Below are 16,535 nucleotides of genomic sequence, written 5' to 3'. Positions count from 1 at the left end.
GCGAGCTTCGGCCATTCTGATTGCTCCATTGTGGCCGCGAAGGACATGGTTTGCGGATTTGGTGGGGATGTTATCCTCTCCGCCGTGGAGGTTACCCTGTCGCAGGGATCTGCTGGAACAGGGCCCCTTTCAGCATCAAAATCTAGATTCTCTGTGGCTGACTGCTTGGAGATAGAATGTCTAGTATTGGCCAAGAGAGGCTTTTCTGAAAGGGTGATTGATACTCTTATTCAGGCAAGGAAACCAGTCACTCATCAAATCTACCATAAGGTGTGGGGGACTTGTCCTAGTGTGAGAAGCATGGATATCCTTGGCATAAGATGAAGGTATCCAGGATTCTGTCCTTTCTCCAGGACAGTTTGTAGAAGGGTCTTGCCGCTAGTTCCTTAAAGGGACAGATTTCAGCATTATCAGTCTTTTTGCATAACAGACTCGCTAAGCTCCCTGACATACAATCCTTTGTTCAGGCTTTGTCTAGAATCAGGCCTGTCTTTACACAGTCTGCTCCCCCATGGTCCTTAAGGTTTTGCAGAGGGTTCCGTTTGAGCCTATGCATTCCATTGACATTAAGATGCTGTCCGGTTGGCCATTGCATTTGCACGCAGAGTATCTGAACTGGCTGCCTTGCAATGTGAGCCTCCTTATCTGTTTTTTCATGTGGATAAGTCTGTGCTTCGCACTGGTTTGAGGTTTCTTCCCAAGGTGGTGTCTAACCGTAACATCAATCAGGAAATTGTTGTTCCTTCTTTGTGTCCTAACCATTCTTCTTCTAAGGAGAGGTTACTTCATAACCTGAATGTAGTCCGTGCCTTAAAGTTCTATCTTCAGGCTACAAAGGATTTCAGACAGTCTACATCTCTTTTTGTGGTGTATTCAGGGAAGCGCAAGGGGCAGAAGGCCTCTTCTACTTTTCCCTCCCGGTTTCATTCAGTGTCCCCTAAAGCTTGGGTATATGTTCCCAACAGTAATGAATGAAGCCATGGACTCTCCTCCCCTTTAGATGGAAAACATAAATTATGCTTACCTGATAATCTAATTTCCATTGAGGGGAGGAGAGTCCACGGCTCCCAGCCGTATCCGATGGGCGGACCTAAATTTAATTTATCTTCTAGCACCATTTATACCCTGTTTCTCCTACTGTTCCTTGTTCCCTCAGCAGAATGACTGGGGGATGAGGGAAGTGGGGGAGGTATTTAAGCCTTTGGCTGGGGTGTCTTTGCCTCCTCCTGGTGGCCAGGTTCTTAATTCCCAACAGTAATGAATGAAGCTGTGGACTCTCCTCCCCTCGATGGAAATTAAATTATCAAGTAAGCATAATTTGTTTTCTCCTGTTAAGTGTAGTCAGTCCACGGGTCATCCATTACTTATGGAATATTTCTCTTCCTAACAGGAAACTGCAAGAGAATTACCCAGCAGAGCTTGCTATATAGCTCCTCACCTATCATAGTCAGTCATTCTCTTGCAGCCTAACTAGTAGGAAGCTGTGAGAGATCTGTGGTGTTTTTTTTTTTAAACTTAGTTTATTTCTACAATCAAAAGTTTGTTATTTTTAAATGGCACCGGAGTGTGCTGTTTATTCTCAGGCAGATTAGAAGAAGAATCTGCCTGGGTTTCGTTCTATGGTCTTAGCAGACGTAACTAAGATCACACTGGCTGTTTCTCATCTGAGGCGTGAGGTACTTTCAGAGAAGGGGAATAGCATGCAGGGCTCCCCTGCAGAGCAAATGAGGTATGCGCAGTAATTTATTTTTCTGAGGAATGGAATTGACTGAGAAAAATACTGCTGATACCATTGTAATGTAAGTTCAGAGCCTTAAATGCAGCGATAGCGACTGGTAATCTAGGCTGATGTGTGTGTGTGTGTGTGTGCACTGAATTATTTTCTAAGGAATGAATTGACTCTGAAAATACTGTAGAATACTGAAATATGGTAAGGGGGGGTGAGCCTTAACTGCAGTAAAAGCGACTGGTAGCAGGCTTGTAAATAATAATACATAAATGATACTTTTAAATGTATGTTTAAAAACGTTTTACTGGCGTGTAATCGTGTTTTTGTGAGGTACTTAGTGATAAAACTTATTAGGGCATGATTTTCTGAGCTTCCCCACTGTTGTAATATGAGTGGGAGGGGCCTATTTTAGCGCTTTTTTGCACAGTAAAAATTCAGTCACAATCTGTCTACTTCATCCTCCATGATCCAGATCGTCTCTAGAGAGCTCAGGGGTCTTCAAAATCCATTTTGAGGGAGGTAATTCAGTCACAGTAGTCCTGTGACAGTGTATTTGACTGTGAGAAAAACTTAATTATATAATTGTTTATCCGTTTTTGGGTACAAGGGGTTAATCATCCATGTTGCTGGAGGTGCAATCCTTTGCTAACTTAATACATTGACTGTGAAAATTTGGTTGCTATAACCGTTTTTTTGATCATTGTTTATTCAACTGTGTGAGGTTTTTTCTGTGCTTCTTAAAGGGCACCGGTAACGTTTTTTATATTGCTTGTAAATTAATTTTGTAAGAAGGTATTTCCAAGTTTGCTAGTCTCATTGCTAGTTTGTTTAAAACATGTCTGACTCAGATGAATCTCTTTGTTCACTATGTTTAAAGGCCAATGTGGAGCCCAATAGAAATTTGTGCACTCAATGTATAGATGTCACTTTAAATAAAAGTCAAACTTTATATGTTAAGAAATTATCACCAGACAACGAGGGGGAAGTTATGCCGACTAACTCTCCTCACGTGTCAGTACTTCGCCTCCCGCTCAGGAGGTGCGTGATATTGTGGCGCCAAGTACATCAGGGCGGCCCATACAAATCACTTTGCAAGACATGGCTACTGTTATGACAGAAGTACTGTCTAAATTGCCAGAATTAAGAGGTAAGCGCGATCACTCTGGAGTTAGAACAGAGCGCGCTGATAATGGTAGAGCCATGTCTGATACTGCGTCACAATTTGCAGAACATGAGGACGGAGAGCTTCATTCTGTGGGTGACGGGTCTGATCCGGGTAAACTGGATTCAGAAATTTCAAATTTTAGATTTAAGCTTGAGAACCTCCGCGTATTGCTAGGGGAGGTATTAGCGGCTCTGAATGATTGTAACACAGTTGCAATTCCAGAGAAAGTATGTAGGCTGCATAAATATTTTGCGGTACCGGTGTGTACTGACGCTTTTCCTATACCTAAAAGGCTTACAGAAATTGTTAACAAGGAGTGGGATAGACCCGGTGTGCCCTTTTCACCACCTATATTTAGAAAAATGTTTCCTATAGACGCCACCACACGGGACTTATGGCAGACGGTCCCTAAGGTGGAGGGAGCAGTTTCTACTTTGGCTAAGCGCACCACTATCCCGGTGGAGGATAGCTGTGCTTTTTCAGATCCAATGGATAAAAAGTTAGAGGATTACCTTAAGAAAATGTTTGTTCAACAAGGTTTTATATTACAACCCCTTGCATGCATTGCGCCTGTTACTGCTGCGGCGGCATTCTGGTTTGAGTCTCTGGAAGAGACCATTCGCACAGCTCCATTGGATGAAATTATGAACAAGCTTAAAACCCTTAAGCTAGCTAACTCATTTGTTTCTGATGCCGTCGTACACTTAACCAAACTTACGGCTAAGAACTCCGGATTCGCCATTCAAGCGCGCAGAGCGCTGTGGCTTAAATCCTGGTCAGCTGACGTGACGTCTAAATCCAAATTGCTTAATATTCCTTTCAAAGGGCAGACCTTATTCGGGCCCGGCTTGAAAGAAATTATTGCTGACATTACGGGAGGTAAGGGCCATGCTCTACCTCAGGACAGGGCCAAATCAAAGGCCAAACAGTCTAATTTTCGTGCCTTTCTTAACTTCAAGGCAGGAGCAGCATCAACTTCCTCCGCTCCAAAACAGGAAGGAGCTGTTGCTCGTTACAGGCAGGGCTGGAAAGTTAACCAGTCCTGGAACAGGGGCAAGCAGGCCAAGAAACCTGCTGCTGCCCCCAAGACAGCATGAAGAGAGGGCCCCCTATCCGGAAACGGATCTAGTGGGGGGCAGACTTTCTCTCTTCGCCCAGGCTTGGGCAAGAGATGTCCAGGATCCCTGGGCGTTGGAGATCATATCTCAGGGATATCTCCTGGACTTCAAAACTTCTCCTCCACGGGGGAGATTTCATCTTTCAAGGTTATCAGCAAACCAAACAATGAAAGAGGCGTTTCTACGCTGTGTACAAGACCTCTTACTAATGGGGGTAATCCACCCAGTTCCGCGGACGGAACACGGGCAGGGATTCTATTCAAATCTATTTGTGGTTCCCAAAAAAGAGGGAACCTTCAGACCAATCTTGGACTTAAAAATCCTAAACAAATTTCTAAGAGTTCCATCATTCAAAATGGAAACTATTCGAACCATCCTTCCCATGATCCAAGAGGGTCAGTACATGACCACGGTGGATTTAAAGGATGCTTACCTTCACATACCGATTCACAAGGATCACTTCTGGCGGTACTAAGACCGCGAGGCATAGCGGTGACTCCGTACCTAGACGACATTCTGATACAAGCGTCAAGTTTTCAAACTGCCAAGTCTCATACAGAGATAGTTCTGGCATTTCTGAGGTCGCATGGGTGGAAGGTGAACGTGGAAAAGAGTTCTCTATTACCACTTACAAGAGTTCCCTTTCTAGGGACTCTTATAGATTCTGTAGAGATGAAAATTTACCTGACAGAGGCCAGGTTATTAAAACTTCTAAATGCTTGCCGTGTCCTTCACTCCATTCCACACCCGTCAGTAGCTCAGTGCATGGAAGTAATCGGCTTAATGGTAGCGGCAATGGACATAGTACCATTTGCGCGCCTGCATCTCAGACCGCTGCAATTGTGCATGCTAAGTCAGTGGAACGGGGATTACTCAGATTTGTCCCCCCTACTAAATCTGGATCAAAGGACCAGAGATTCTCTTCTATGGTGGCTCTCTCGGCCACATCTGTCCAAGGGGATGACCTTTCGCAGGCCAGATTGGACGATTGTAACAACAGACGCCAGCCTTCTAGGCTGGGGAGCAGTCTGGAATTCCCTGAAAGCTCAGGGATTATGGACTCAGGAGGAGAAACTCCTCCCAATAAATATTCTGGAGTTAAGAGCAATATTCAATGCTCTCCTAGCTTGGCCTCAGTTAGCAACTCTGAGGTTCATCAGATTTCAGTCGGACAACATCACGACTGTGGCTTACATCAACCATCAAGTGGGAACCAGAAGTTCCCTAGCGATGTTGGAAGTCTCAAAGATAATTCGCTGGGCAGTCTCACACTTGCCACCTGTCAGCGATCTACATCCCAGGCGTGGAGAACTGGGAGGCGGATTTTCTAAGTCGCCAGACTTTTCATCCGGGAGAGTGGGAGCTCCATCCGGAGGTCTTTGCTCAACTGATTCGTCGTTGGGGCAAACCAGATCTGGATCTCATGGCGTCTCGTCAGAACGCCAAGCTTCCTTGTTACGGATCCAGGTCCAGGGACCCGGGAGCGGTGCTGATAGATGCTCTGACAGCCCCTTGGGTCTTCAACATGGCTTATGTGTTTCCACCATTCCCAATGCTTCCTCGTTTGATTGCCAAGATCAAACAGGAGAGAGCTTCAGTGATTCTGATAGCGCCTGCGTGGCCACGCAGGACCTGGTATGCAGACCTAGTGGACATGTCGTCCTGTCCACCGTGGTCTCTGCCTCTGAGACAGGACCTTCTAATTCAGGGTCCTTTCAAACATCCAAATCTAATTTCTCTGAGGCTGACTGCATGGAGATTGAACGCTTGACTCTATCAAAGCGTGGTTTCTCGGAGGCGGTTATTGATACCTTAATTCAGGCTAGGAAGCCTGTTACCAGAAAAATTTACCATAAAATATGGCGTACATATTTACGTTGGTGCGAATCCAAGAGTTACTCATGGAGTAAGGTTAGGATTTCTAGGATATTGTCCTTTCTACAAGAGGGTTTAGAAAAGGGCTTATCTACTAGTTCGTTAAAGGGACAGATTTCTGCTCTGTCTATTCTTCTACACAAACGTCTGGCTGAAGTTCCAGACGTTCAGGCTTTCTGTCAGGCTTTAACAAGGATTAGCCTGTGTTTAAGTCTGTTGCGCCGCCGTGAGCTTATAACTTCAGTTGCTTAATGTTCTTCAGGGCTTCCATTTGAACCTCTTCATTCCAGTGATATCAAGTTTGTTTATCGTTGGAAAGTCTGTTTTGATGGCTATTTCTCGCTCGAAGAGTCTCTGAGTGTATTCTGCCTTACTTTGTGATGCTCCTTTCTGATTTGTTCATTCAGACAAGGAGTCCTGCGTACTAACCCTGGTTCTTACCTAAGGTAGTTACTATCAGGAATATCAATCAAGAGATTGTTGTTCCAATCTCCTGTGTCCTAACCCTTCTCAAAGAAGGAACGACTTTTGCTTAATCTGGACGTAGTCCGTGCCCTGAAATTCTATTTGCAAGCAACTAAGGATTGTTCGTCAAAACTTCTTCCCTGTTTGTCATTTACTCTGGACAGAGGAGAGGTCAAAAGGCTTCGGCTACCTCTCTCTCTTTTTGGCTTCGTAGCTAGATACCGCTTAGCTATGAGACTGCTGGGACAGCAGCCTCCTGAAAGGATTACAGCTCATTCTACTAGAGCTGTGGCTTCCACCTGGGCCTTTAAAAATGAGGCCTCTGTTGAAACAGATTTGCAAGGCTGCGACTTGGTCTTCGCTTCACACTTTTTCAAAATTTTACAAATTTGGACACTTTTGCTTCGTCGAGGCTATTTTTGGGAGAAAGGGTACTTCAGGCAGTGGTTCCTTCTGTTTAATGTCTCCTGCCTTGTCCCTCCCTTCATCCGTGTACTTTAGCTTTGGTATTGGTATTCCATAAGTAAATGGATGACCCCTGGACTGGACTACACTTAACAGGAGGAAAACATAATTATGCTTACCTGATAAATTCCTTTCTCTGTAGTGTAGGTCAGTCCACGGCCCCCGCCCTGGTTTTTACGGCAGGTCTAAATTTTAATTAAACTCCAGTCACCACTGTACCCTATGGTTCCTCCTTCTCGTCTGCTTTGGTCGAATGACTGACTTATGATAGGTGAGGGGAGGAGCTATATAGCAGCTCTGCTGGGTAATTCTCTTGCAGTTTCCTGTTAGGAAGAGAAATATTCCATAAGTAATGGATGACCCGTGACTGTCTACACTTCAGGAGAAAGGAATTTATCAGGTAAGCATAAATTATGTTTTTTCCAACGTTAAGGGTTTTTCTGCAAACTAGACTTTGTTAAAATGCTTGGTCAGCTAAAAAGATAGATTGATTTGTTTGGGTTCCTCTCAGTAAGAGAGTTAGAATGTGTGTTTAAATGCAACAAGTGGCAAACAGCTATAAAAAAAAAGCTTGAGCCTGGAGCATGAAATTACTTAAAAAGACAGTATATACCAATTTTCATTTAACTGCATGTAATACATTACTATAAAGAATAATATGCACAGATACTGATCTAAAAATCCAGTATAAAATTGTTAAAAACGTACTTGGATGCTCCCAGTTTTAGCTCTGTTGAAAAGGTTATCTGGAACACCCACTGAATGTAGTTCTATAGCAAAAAGAGGCAGACACTCCTCCCTTCCCCTGCTTATGAAAAGTACAGTATACTTCTAAAACTTTGGGGCTTGGAAAATCAGTGCAATGTTATTTAAAAATAAGCAAAACTATACATTTAAAAAAAAATGCTGTATAGGCAATATAAAGTAGATATACTTGTATAATGTCCCTTTAAAAGCGAATTTAACTACAGTAAATGGTCAGGATTTCTATCTTAATATGGGAAGAGTCCACAGCTGCATTCCTTACTTGTGGGAAATACTGAACCCTGGCCACCAGGAGGCGGCACAGACACCCCAGCCAAAGGCTTAAATACCTCCCCCACTTCCTCATAACCCCAGTCATTCTTTGCCTTTCGTCACAGGAGGTTGGCAGAGAAGTGTTAGATTTCCGAATAGTCTCTTATGGAGGGTAGTACTCTTTGAGATGGGACTGTTTTTGTTAAGTAGTCCTGTCAGCCTCTCAGTGAGAGCATGGGTGAAAAGTTAGAGTCTGGAGATGCAGGGAGAGTATTTCTGCGAAACCATCCCGACTCATATTAACAGCTCCACAAGCAATCAGCGTTGACGCGTATTGCTGCTTGCTTTCTTCACTCAAGTTCATGTCAGAAGCGATGCTACTATCTGTCACTCTTGAAGGGCCGTGTTCCTGTTCCACAGCATAGATTCTGGTAAGATCGTTTCATATTTTTATACATGTATGATAACGCAAGAAGACAGGGTCCAGTGTGACTCCTTTTATCTGTATAGAATCAAGGGTTAATATCTCCTTAGGAGGATTATTGAACAGGGGGAATAATCGTATATGTTTATTTGATTTTATGCTGCTTTTATGTGTGAGATTATGGGCTTATAGGCTGTTTTGGAATATACAGGTTTCACTTTCACTTTAAGAGCCATGCAGCTTACAAGTTTGGTGCACTTTCTCATAGCAGAAACGGTCCTGCATTGTGCACCATGTTTATTACATTATCTTTTTCCTTACCGGGTGTTTATCAGAGAGGAGTCATAAATCTCTGTACTGTCTGGGTTATAGGAGGTAGTGAGTGCCCCAGCCATTGGGGTATAAGGGTGCTATTTTTTTGAATAAAATGAGATTTATTTTTTTTCTCTAGTTCTCCAGTTATTGCACTAGTGATGGAGGATTCTGTTACTTTAGAGGGCACTTCCTCTATTCCTAATGAGTAATTCCTGTTTATATGGTTAGGAGGCCTTAGTTCCGCCCTCTCAATTATGTTCCATATGCCTTGATAATGTCAAACATGTTTGATACCACGGAGCCGTTCACCTCTGAGGAGTTGTCGTCCAGTGAGGTGCGTACCCTACATTCTTATATCTCTACACATATGCAGTTTTCTCGTAGCATTGCTGATCCTCCATCTGGAGGGGGCCTTTTTTCACCAGACGTTACTGCACAGTTCAGGCGGCGGTGTCTGCTTCCTTTAATGCTTTACCTCGCACTGCTAAGCGTAAGCGAAAGGTTACATATTGCACTCCTTCCCAGAGTACATCAGATAATTTATTGGATTTAACTGAGTGTTATCCGAGGATGAAGTTCTTTCTGAGACTTCAGAGTATATAACATTCTGGGGTCGGAGTCTGCTGCCTCTAAACTTCCAGCTGCGGAGGAATCAGACTTTAGTTTAGGAATTTGTGCTTTCTTCTAAAGGAAGTTTTTGGCGCATTCAGAGGTTCCAGATTCCAAATTGCTGATGAACCTTTAATTCCTAAATTGGATAGCGGTTTGAGGACAGGGGTAGTACCTTATCCTTCCCTGCTCCTGTTAGATGGCGAACATTATTAAGAATGAATGCGACAGGATTGGATTCCTTTTCCCCCTCTTCTCCCTTTAACAATTGTCCCCCGGTCCTGACCTCTCAATGGAGTTGTGAGGTTCCATCCCTAAATGGGATGGCGTTATCTTCACCCTTGCTAAACTTACTACTACCCCACTTGAGGATAGTTATTCCGTTTGAAGAGCCCCATGGATAAAAGATGCAAACCCTGTTAAGTAAGATGTTTCAACCGGCGGGGCGGGCTATTGCCGCGGTTACTGGAGAAACTAAATTCTGGTGTGACTCCTTATAGGATATGATTGGGGTGGAGGATCCCCTCGATTTTACTCAGAAAAGATTTGCGGCCTTGAGGGTTGTTAATTCTTTTATCTGTGCTGCCATTAGCCAGTTTATTCGCTTGAATGCTATGGCTTCAGCTTTTTCTTTTCATTCCCATCGGGCCTCTGGCCTGAATTCATGGTCTTTGGATATGACTAAGTCTAGACTTCTTTCCCTCCCTTGAAGGTAATGATTTTGTCACAGGGGGCAAGGGTGCCCCCCTACCACAAGAGTATATGATCTAATCTAAGGGACGATTTTCATTCTTTTCGTTCTGTTAAAGCCCAAGTCAGCAGTCCTCCGCTAAGTGCCAGAGCAAACCAAGAGTTCTTAGAAACCGGCTCCAGTCCTGGAATAAATCAAAGCAGAGCCAAGAAGCCCGCCGAGTCTACGTCGGCATGAAGTGGCGGGTCCCCGGTCCTCTTTTTGGTTTGTTTCGGGGGCAGTGCAAACACCATCCCGAGGTTTGCATAGATTTGCAAGTGGGAGATCTTATAACATCTCAATACAAAGCTATCCAGATAGGGGTCGAGGTACAGGGATCCTCAGGCGGAGCTAACAGATGCATTAGCGGTGCCTTGGAGGTTCAATCTAATCCTTTCCCCGACCGTTACCACTACTTCCTAGGTGTATTGGCTTGAGTCAAGCAGGCATCAGTAATACTGACTGCTCCGCTAAGGTCGTGAAGGATATAGTTTGCAGATCTAGTGGGGATGTCATTATCTCCTCTGTCCTTGTCGCAGAGATCTGCTGATCATTGTCTAGATTCTCTGATGCTGACTGCGTGAGATTGAACGCTTAGTCCTAGCCAAGAGAGGTTTTCTGAGAGAGTTATTTTACTCTCATTCAAGTTTTGTGCGCTGGTTGCTCTTCACATCTATCATAAGTGTGGAGGACCTACTTATTCTGTTCTCCAGGGTGAACTGGAGAAGAGCTTTTCTGCAAGTCCCCTGAAGGGACACTTTTCGGCCCTGTCTGTGTTACTGCACAAGAGTTTGCAGGGCTTCCAGATGTGCAGCCATTTGTTAAGGCTCTGCTGGGATCAGACCTGTTTAAATCTAAGGCTCCTCTTGGAGTTTAAATCTTGTCCATAAGGTTTTGCAACGGCTCTGTGGAGCCTATGCATGAAGTAGACATTAAATTGTTTGTCTTGGAAGGTTCTTTTTCTCCTGGCTATTGCTTCTGCGCGCAGAGTATCTGTGATTGCTGCCTTGGAATGCGTCCCTCCTTATTTGGCTTTTCGTGCCAATAAGGCTGTTCTACAAACCAAGTTAGGCTTTCTTCCTTAGGTTGTGTCAATTCGCAACATTACTCAAGAGATTGTGGTCCTTTCTTATGTCCTAATCCTTCGTCGAAGGAACGTTTAAAACGTATTTCTGGTTGTGGTTTGTGCCTTGAAGTTCTACCTTCTGGCCACAAAGGAATTTAGACAAAGGGCCTTCTTCGACTTCCTTATCTTTTTGTCTGAGGAGTGTCATCCGTTTAGCATAGAAATGGCGGGGACATGAGCCCTTCTCTGAGGATTACGGCTCATTCTACGCGAGCAGTTGTTTTCCTTTTGGGCCTTCATAAATGAGACCTCTATAGGAACAGATTTGTAAAGCGGACTACCTGGTTCTCCTTGCATACTTTTTCCAACATCTTACATGTTTGATGTTGTTGCTTTTGCTTCTGGAGAAAGGTTTTGCAGGCTGTGGTGCCCTCAGATTAGGTTTCCGCCTCTCTTTTTTTCCCTCCCGTTAGCATTCCGTGTACTCTATAGCTTGGGTATATGTTTTCCCACAAGTAAGGAATGCAGCTGTGGACTCTTCCCATATTAAGATGGAAAACATAAATTATGCTTACCTGATAATGTAATTTCCATCTGTATGGGAAGAGTCCATAGCTCCCGCCTGTGTTCTCCAATGGACCGGCCCTAATTTGACATTTTTTCTTCTGGCACCTTTTTCACCTTGTTATTTCTCCTACTGTTCCTTATTCCCTCGGCAGAATGACTGGGGTTATGAGGAAGGTATTTAAGCCTTTGGGCTGGGGTGTCCTTTGCCTCCTTCTGGTGGCCAGGTTCAGTATTTCCCACAAGTAAGGAATGCAGCTGTGGACTCTTCCATACAGATGGAAATTAAATTATCAGGTAAGCATATTTTGTTTCTTCTACTTACAAACCTATTAATAATAATAAAAAAAAGTTTTGATACTACTTGACATTTTCTTTCTCTATCTCCAGAAGCCTGGAGCTCACCGGAGACCGGGCGAGTGCGCAGGCGCAAACACCACCACAACAGTAGTGTGGTAACAGAAACCATTTCAGAAACAACACAAGTTTTAGATGAACCCTTTGATGATTCTGACTCAGAGCGTCCTATGCCAAGGCTGGAACCTGAGGAAGATGGTAGTAGCCACGGTGTTCCCTTCCCACACTGACTACTTTCCATACCTTACTCCTCATCCATTGTTGAGACGTAACCGCCCACTTGGCAAGAGGGAGATCCCACACCGAGCAATTTCCAGAGTGAATAAGAACGCTTACTATATTGAATTTAAATGAAAATTTAAGTCATGGTTAAAATAGAACATGCCATTTTAAACAACTTTCCAGGTTACTCTGTTTATACAATTCAATGTCTTTCTTTTGATGTCCTTTGATAATACCTAGATAGGGCGGAATATTGTGCATATGTCTTGAGCCTAGCTAAGTTTGTTCTTCAATAAGAGATACCACAATAATGATGTAAAGTTGATATTAGAAGTAGTGTGGACAGTTTACTTAAAAACTGCACCTTCTTTCTGAATGTTTTTTTTTTTTTTTTTTTACTTTTCATGTGTTTCAGTACCATGATCTATTTTGTCAATAGTGATGGATGTAACGTATTTCTATTAGTATTTTTTCTTCTATAGTATCTTACTCTATAGTAGTGAACAGGCTGAACCAAACAACATTTCTTACTGTAATTTATGAAAGCAAATATCTATGAGTGATATAACTTAAGTATTTTTTTGTTTTAGGGTCACACATCAAGCCACCTGCTTCTGCAATTCGTTCTCAGAATGAGACTGCCCCAATATCTGAGCCCTCTGCTCCTGCACCTGTTAAAAAGAAAGGGTGGCCTAAGGGCAAAAGTAGGAAACCTCTCCATTGGAAGAAACGTCCTGGAAGAAAACCTGGTTTCAAACTGAACCGTGACCCTCCTCCACCCTCTCTTCCTCATCCTTCTCCTGCCAGGACCTGGTCGCAAGCCAAGATTGCGAGAAGAAGTAGTCTCTCCTAGAGACACAGCTCTGGAAAAGGAAGAAGTTGTCTCCCGGCAGTAGTTAAAACAGTTATGGAAGATGATGAAGGGCCCATTGCTACAGTACCACCGACGTCACCATCTGAAAGCAGCAGCAGTAGTAGTAGCAGCAGTGATATCTCCTCAAGGGAAACTGAAAATCATCCCTCCCTCTCCAGAGCGACAGGGAAGAACCTGAAGATGATTCCCAGCCAGTTGCCGCGGATCAAGATCATGAAGATGAAGAGGAGGAAAGAGCAACAGAAACTAAAGAAATAGAGGTAACTGTAGTTAAACCAGCAGGAAGATCATGATGCAGATGATGAAGATGATGGAGCAAAGGAACCTGAGGATGGGGGAAGAACTTGAGCAAGACACTGTTGACGAACCAGGGCAACAGGAACCTGGCATAGGAAGCAGCAGGTGAGGAGGAAGATAAAATAGAGGGTGAACATGAGTCCACAGTAAGACATGACCTTCTTCCTGCTTAGAGGAGGAGGAACCTCCAGAAAAAGTAGAGGAGGAGCGAAAAGAGGTGGATGAAGAGGAAGACGATGGAGAAGGAGGAAATTCCCCACACAGAGCTAGATCTGGAGACTGTGCAGGCTGTACAGTCTTTGACTCAGGAAGAGAGTAGTGAGCATGATGATGGAACATATGGTGATTGTGAGGATGAGACACTGACAGCTTGCCAAACTTTGCAGAGTTTCACACAGGCAGAGGATGACCCACAACTGGGCCTAGCAGAGGAGTGCCATCCCTCAGCTCAGGGTAGCCCAATATCATCTGTTCATTCACATCCAAGTCAGTCTGTGCGTTCAACAAGCAGTCCAAGTGTACCACCAGTGCTTGAAGGAAATGGGGCTGGTGGATACCCTCAGATAAGTCCTGATGCCGCCTCTCTTTCAGCTCCTTCTATTCAGAACTTAGAAACCACCAGCCCTATGATGGATGTACCCTCTGTGTCTGATCACTCTCAACAGGTAGTAGACAGTGGTTTTAGTGATCTGGGCAGCATTGAGAGTACAACAGAGAACTATGAAAATCCCAGTAGCTATGATTCCAGCATGGGGGGTGGCAGTATTTCCTCTCAGAGCAGCTGCTCCTATGCTAGTGGTGGCAATGCTAATGGAGCTGGAGGCATGTCTTCATCTAATAACTTGTCGCAGAGCGGCTGTGCTGTAAACCAACAAATGGCTGGCATGCCAGGAATGTTACAGTCATCCCAAGCTTGTGGTATAAAGTCACCTCAGAATTGTGCCTCAGAGCGACCACCTAGCAGTAGCAACAATCAGCCACCACCACCTCCACCTCCACCACCTCCATTGCCCCCTCAGCAACCACCCCCACAGCAACAGCCACCAATGTCACAGTGCAGCATGAACAACAGCTTTGGTCCCTCAATGATAATGGAGATACCGGACCAGAGTAATGGGAGCAATCTCAGTATCTATCCTGGTGATTTTGGAGCGGGTGGATATTCCCAGCCTTCTGCTACTTTTAGTCTTGCCAAGTTGCAGCAGCTTACAAACACCATCATGGACCCTCATGCTATGCCTTACAGCCATGCTTCAGCGGTCACCTCCTATGCAAACAGTGTGTCCCTATCTAACTCTGGCCTGTCCCAACTCACATCTTCCCATCCTTTGGCAGGGGCACCCCAAGCACAAGCCACTATGACCCCAACCCCTACCATGAACCTTCTCCAATGCAACATGTCAGCAGGTAACCTTGGTATACCCCACAGCCAGCGTATCCAGAGCCAGATGCCTAAGGGACACCATTCCATCCGCTCTAAGTCAGCCCCATTGCCTGCTGCTCCATCCCCACACCAACAGCAGCTGTATGGACGTAGCACACCAGGCATGCAACCTGCCTCCAGGGCTCTCACAGTTCAACGGAGCATGAACATGGGTGTGAACTTAATGCCCACCTCACCGTACAATGTTAACACCATGAACCCGCTCAATGCTATGAGTGGATACCGCATGTCCCAACAAATGGTAAACAGTTCCTATCATAGCAATGCAGCCTATATGAACCAGACAACACAGTATCCCATGCAGGTTGGCATGGGCATGATGGGTGCTCAGGCCTATACCCAACAACCTATGCAGCCGAATCCCCATGGAAATATGATGTACACACCACCTCCTCATCACTCCTATATGAACTCCCCAGCTGTCCCCAAACAAACTCTTAATGCTCCTTACATGCGGAGATGAGGGGGTCACCGGTGGCACCCCAAAAATCCTACAACCCCTCATGTCCTCTTGCAGACTATAAATACGGCCTTTTATACTGACAGGACTTTTATCCCATTTCCCTTATACCCCTTTGCTGTAGATTTAATATTATAATGTTTTTTTATTGTTATTTTATTTCCCTCCCTTTTACTGAAAAAGAAACAAACTAATTTTGTCGGGGGCTTTCCTGTTTTTATTTTTTCTGTAGATTTTTTTCTTGCGTTCATTTTCTCCTGTTTTTACAGAAGCGTCGTCTGAAAAGGTTTTTTCCCTTCCATATTTTTTTTTATATAACAGAAGCAAAAAATATAACCTTTTTAAAAAAAAACACTTTAGCGGAACGCACGGTTATAGGAAAAATATCTTGTTTTTAGAAAGTTTAAAAGAAAAAATTAAGAAAGACAAAAAAAATTAACCCTGTAGCCTTATTCAGTCGTGGGCTTCATCACAGCCACGATAAATGTATACTTTCAACGTGCATCCCGCTGATTCTTCATTGTTTTTGAATTTTTGAATGGGGTTGGAGGGAAAAATATTTATAAAGCCCTGGAGGGGGCAGATGAGCCTTCAATCTGCTATGTGTAAAAAGTCTCATGCTCAATCCCTTTACTGTCTGCCTCTTCTGGGGTGCTATCATCCCCCCCTTATATAAACATATGTGTATGAATTATGTGTATGTATGTGATATGTAAATATGTGTGTGTGTGTGTATATATATATATATATATATATATATATATATTGTGTGTATATATATATATATTATATATATATATATATATATATTATATATATTATATATATTATATATATATATATAGAGAGAGAGAGAGAGTTGTGTGTATGCATATATATATATATATATATATATACACACGTAAAATTTGTGTATATTCAACATGGTCAGTTTTGATGGGGTTCTTAAAAACATACAGCAAAAACAAAGTGTGATTAAAAATTCACTTTCCTTTATTGAAATTACATTCTGCACTAAAGGTGAATTGCTTATTTCTCTTACGCAAACAAGAAGCACTTATTGCCATAAACTAAATGGAGATGCTGAAGAAAGTATTATAATATATATATATATATATATATATATAATATATATATATATATATAAAATCTCCCACTTCTCCGTTTCTCACTGATTGATACCCCTTATTTTTAATTTTATTTATTTTTTAATAAACACAAATAAAACAAGCAGAGGGCAATCTGCTGAACTTTTTTGCTCTCCTAATTAAGTTTGCATGTGTTTTATTTAACCTCTTTTGAAATTGCACCAACATAAGGTAACAAGTAACTATTAAGT

At 43.3% G+C, this 16,535-nt stretch overlaps 1 protein-coding gene across 1 annotated transcript in view; it reads left to right on the top strand.

The window, feature by feature from the left end:
- Positions 1 to 16,282, top strand: part of KAT6A (lysine acetyltransferase 6A) — a 646,904-nt gene extending 630,622 nt beyond the window's left edge. Inside the window, 12 exon segments of the mRNA XM_053719413.1 lie at positions 11,933 to 11,953; positions 11,956 to 12,123; positions 12,125 to 12,217; positions 12,696 to 12,929; positions 12,931 to 13,005; positions 13,008 to 13,140; positions 13,143 to 13,266; positions 13,268 to 13,328; positions 13,330 to 13,398; positions 13,400 to 13,448; positions 13,451 to 13,536; positions 13,538 to 16,282. Coding sequence (XP_053575388.1) covers positions 11,933 to 11,953; positions 11,956 to 12,123; positions 12,125 to 12,217; positions 12,696 to 12,929; positions 12,931 to 13,005; positions 13,008 to 13,140; positions 13,143 to 13,266; positions 13,268 to 13,328; positions 13,330 to 13,398; positions 13,400 to 13,448; positions 13,451 to 13,536; positions 13,538 to 15,199 — 2,775 coding nt within the window. The 3' untranslated portion in view covers positions 15,200 to 16,282.
- The last annotated feature ends 253 nt before the right edge of the window (positions 16,283 to 16,535 follow it).

This window comes from Bombina bombina, chromosome 6 (genome assembly GCF_027579735.1).
Source record: "Bombina bombina isolate aBomBom1 chromosome 6, aBomBom1.pri, whole genome shotgun sequence".
Lineage (NCBI taxonomy): Eukaryota > Metazoa > Chordata > Amphibia > Anura > Bombinatoridae > Bombina > Bombina bombina.
Note: the sequence above shows the minus strand (reverse complement) of the source record. Positions and strands in the feature narration are given on the sequence as shown.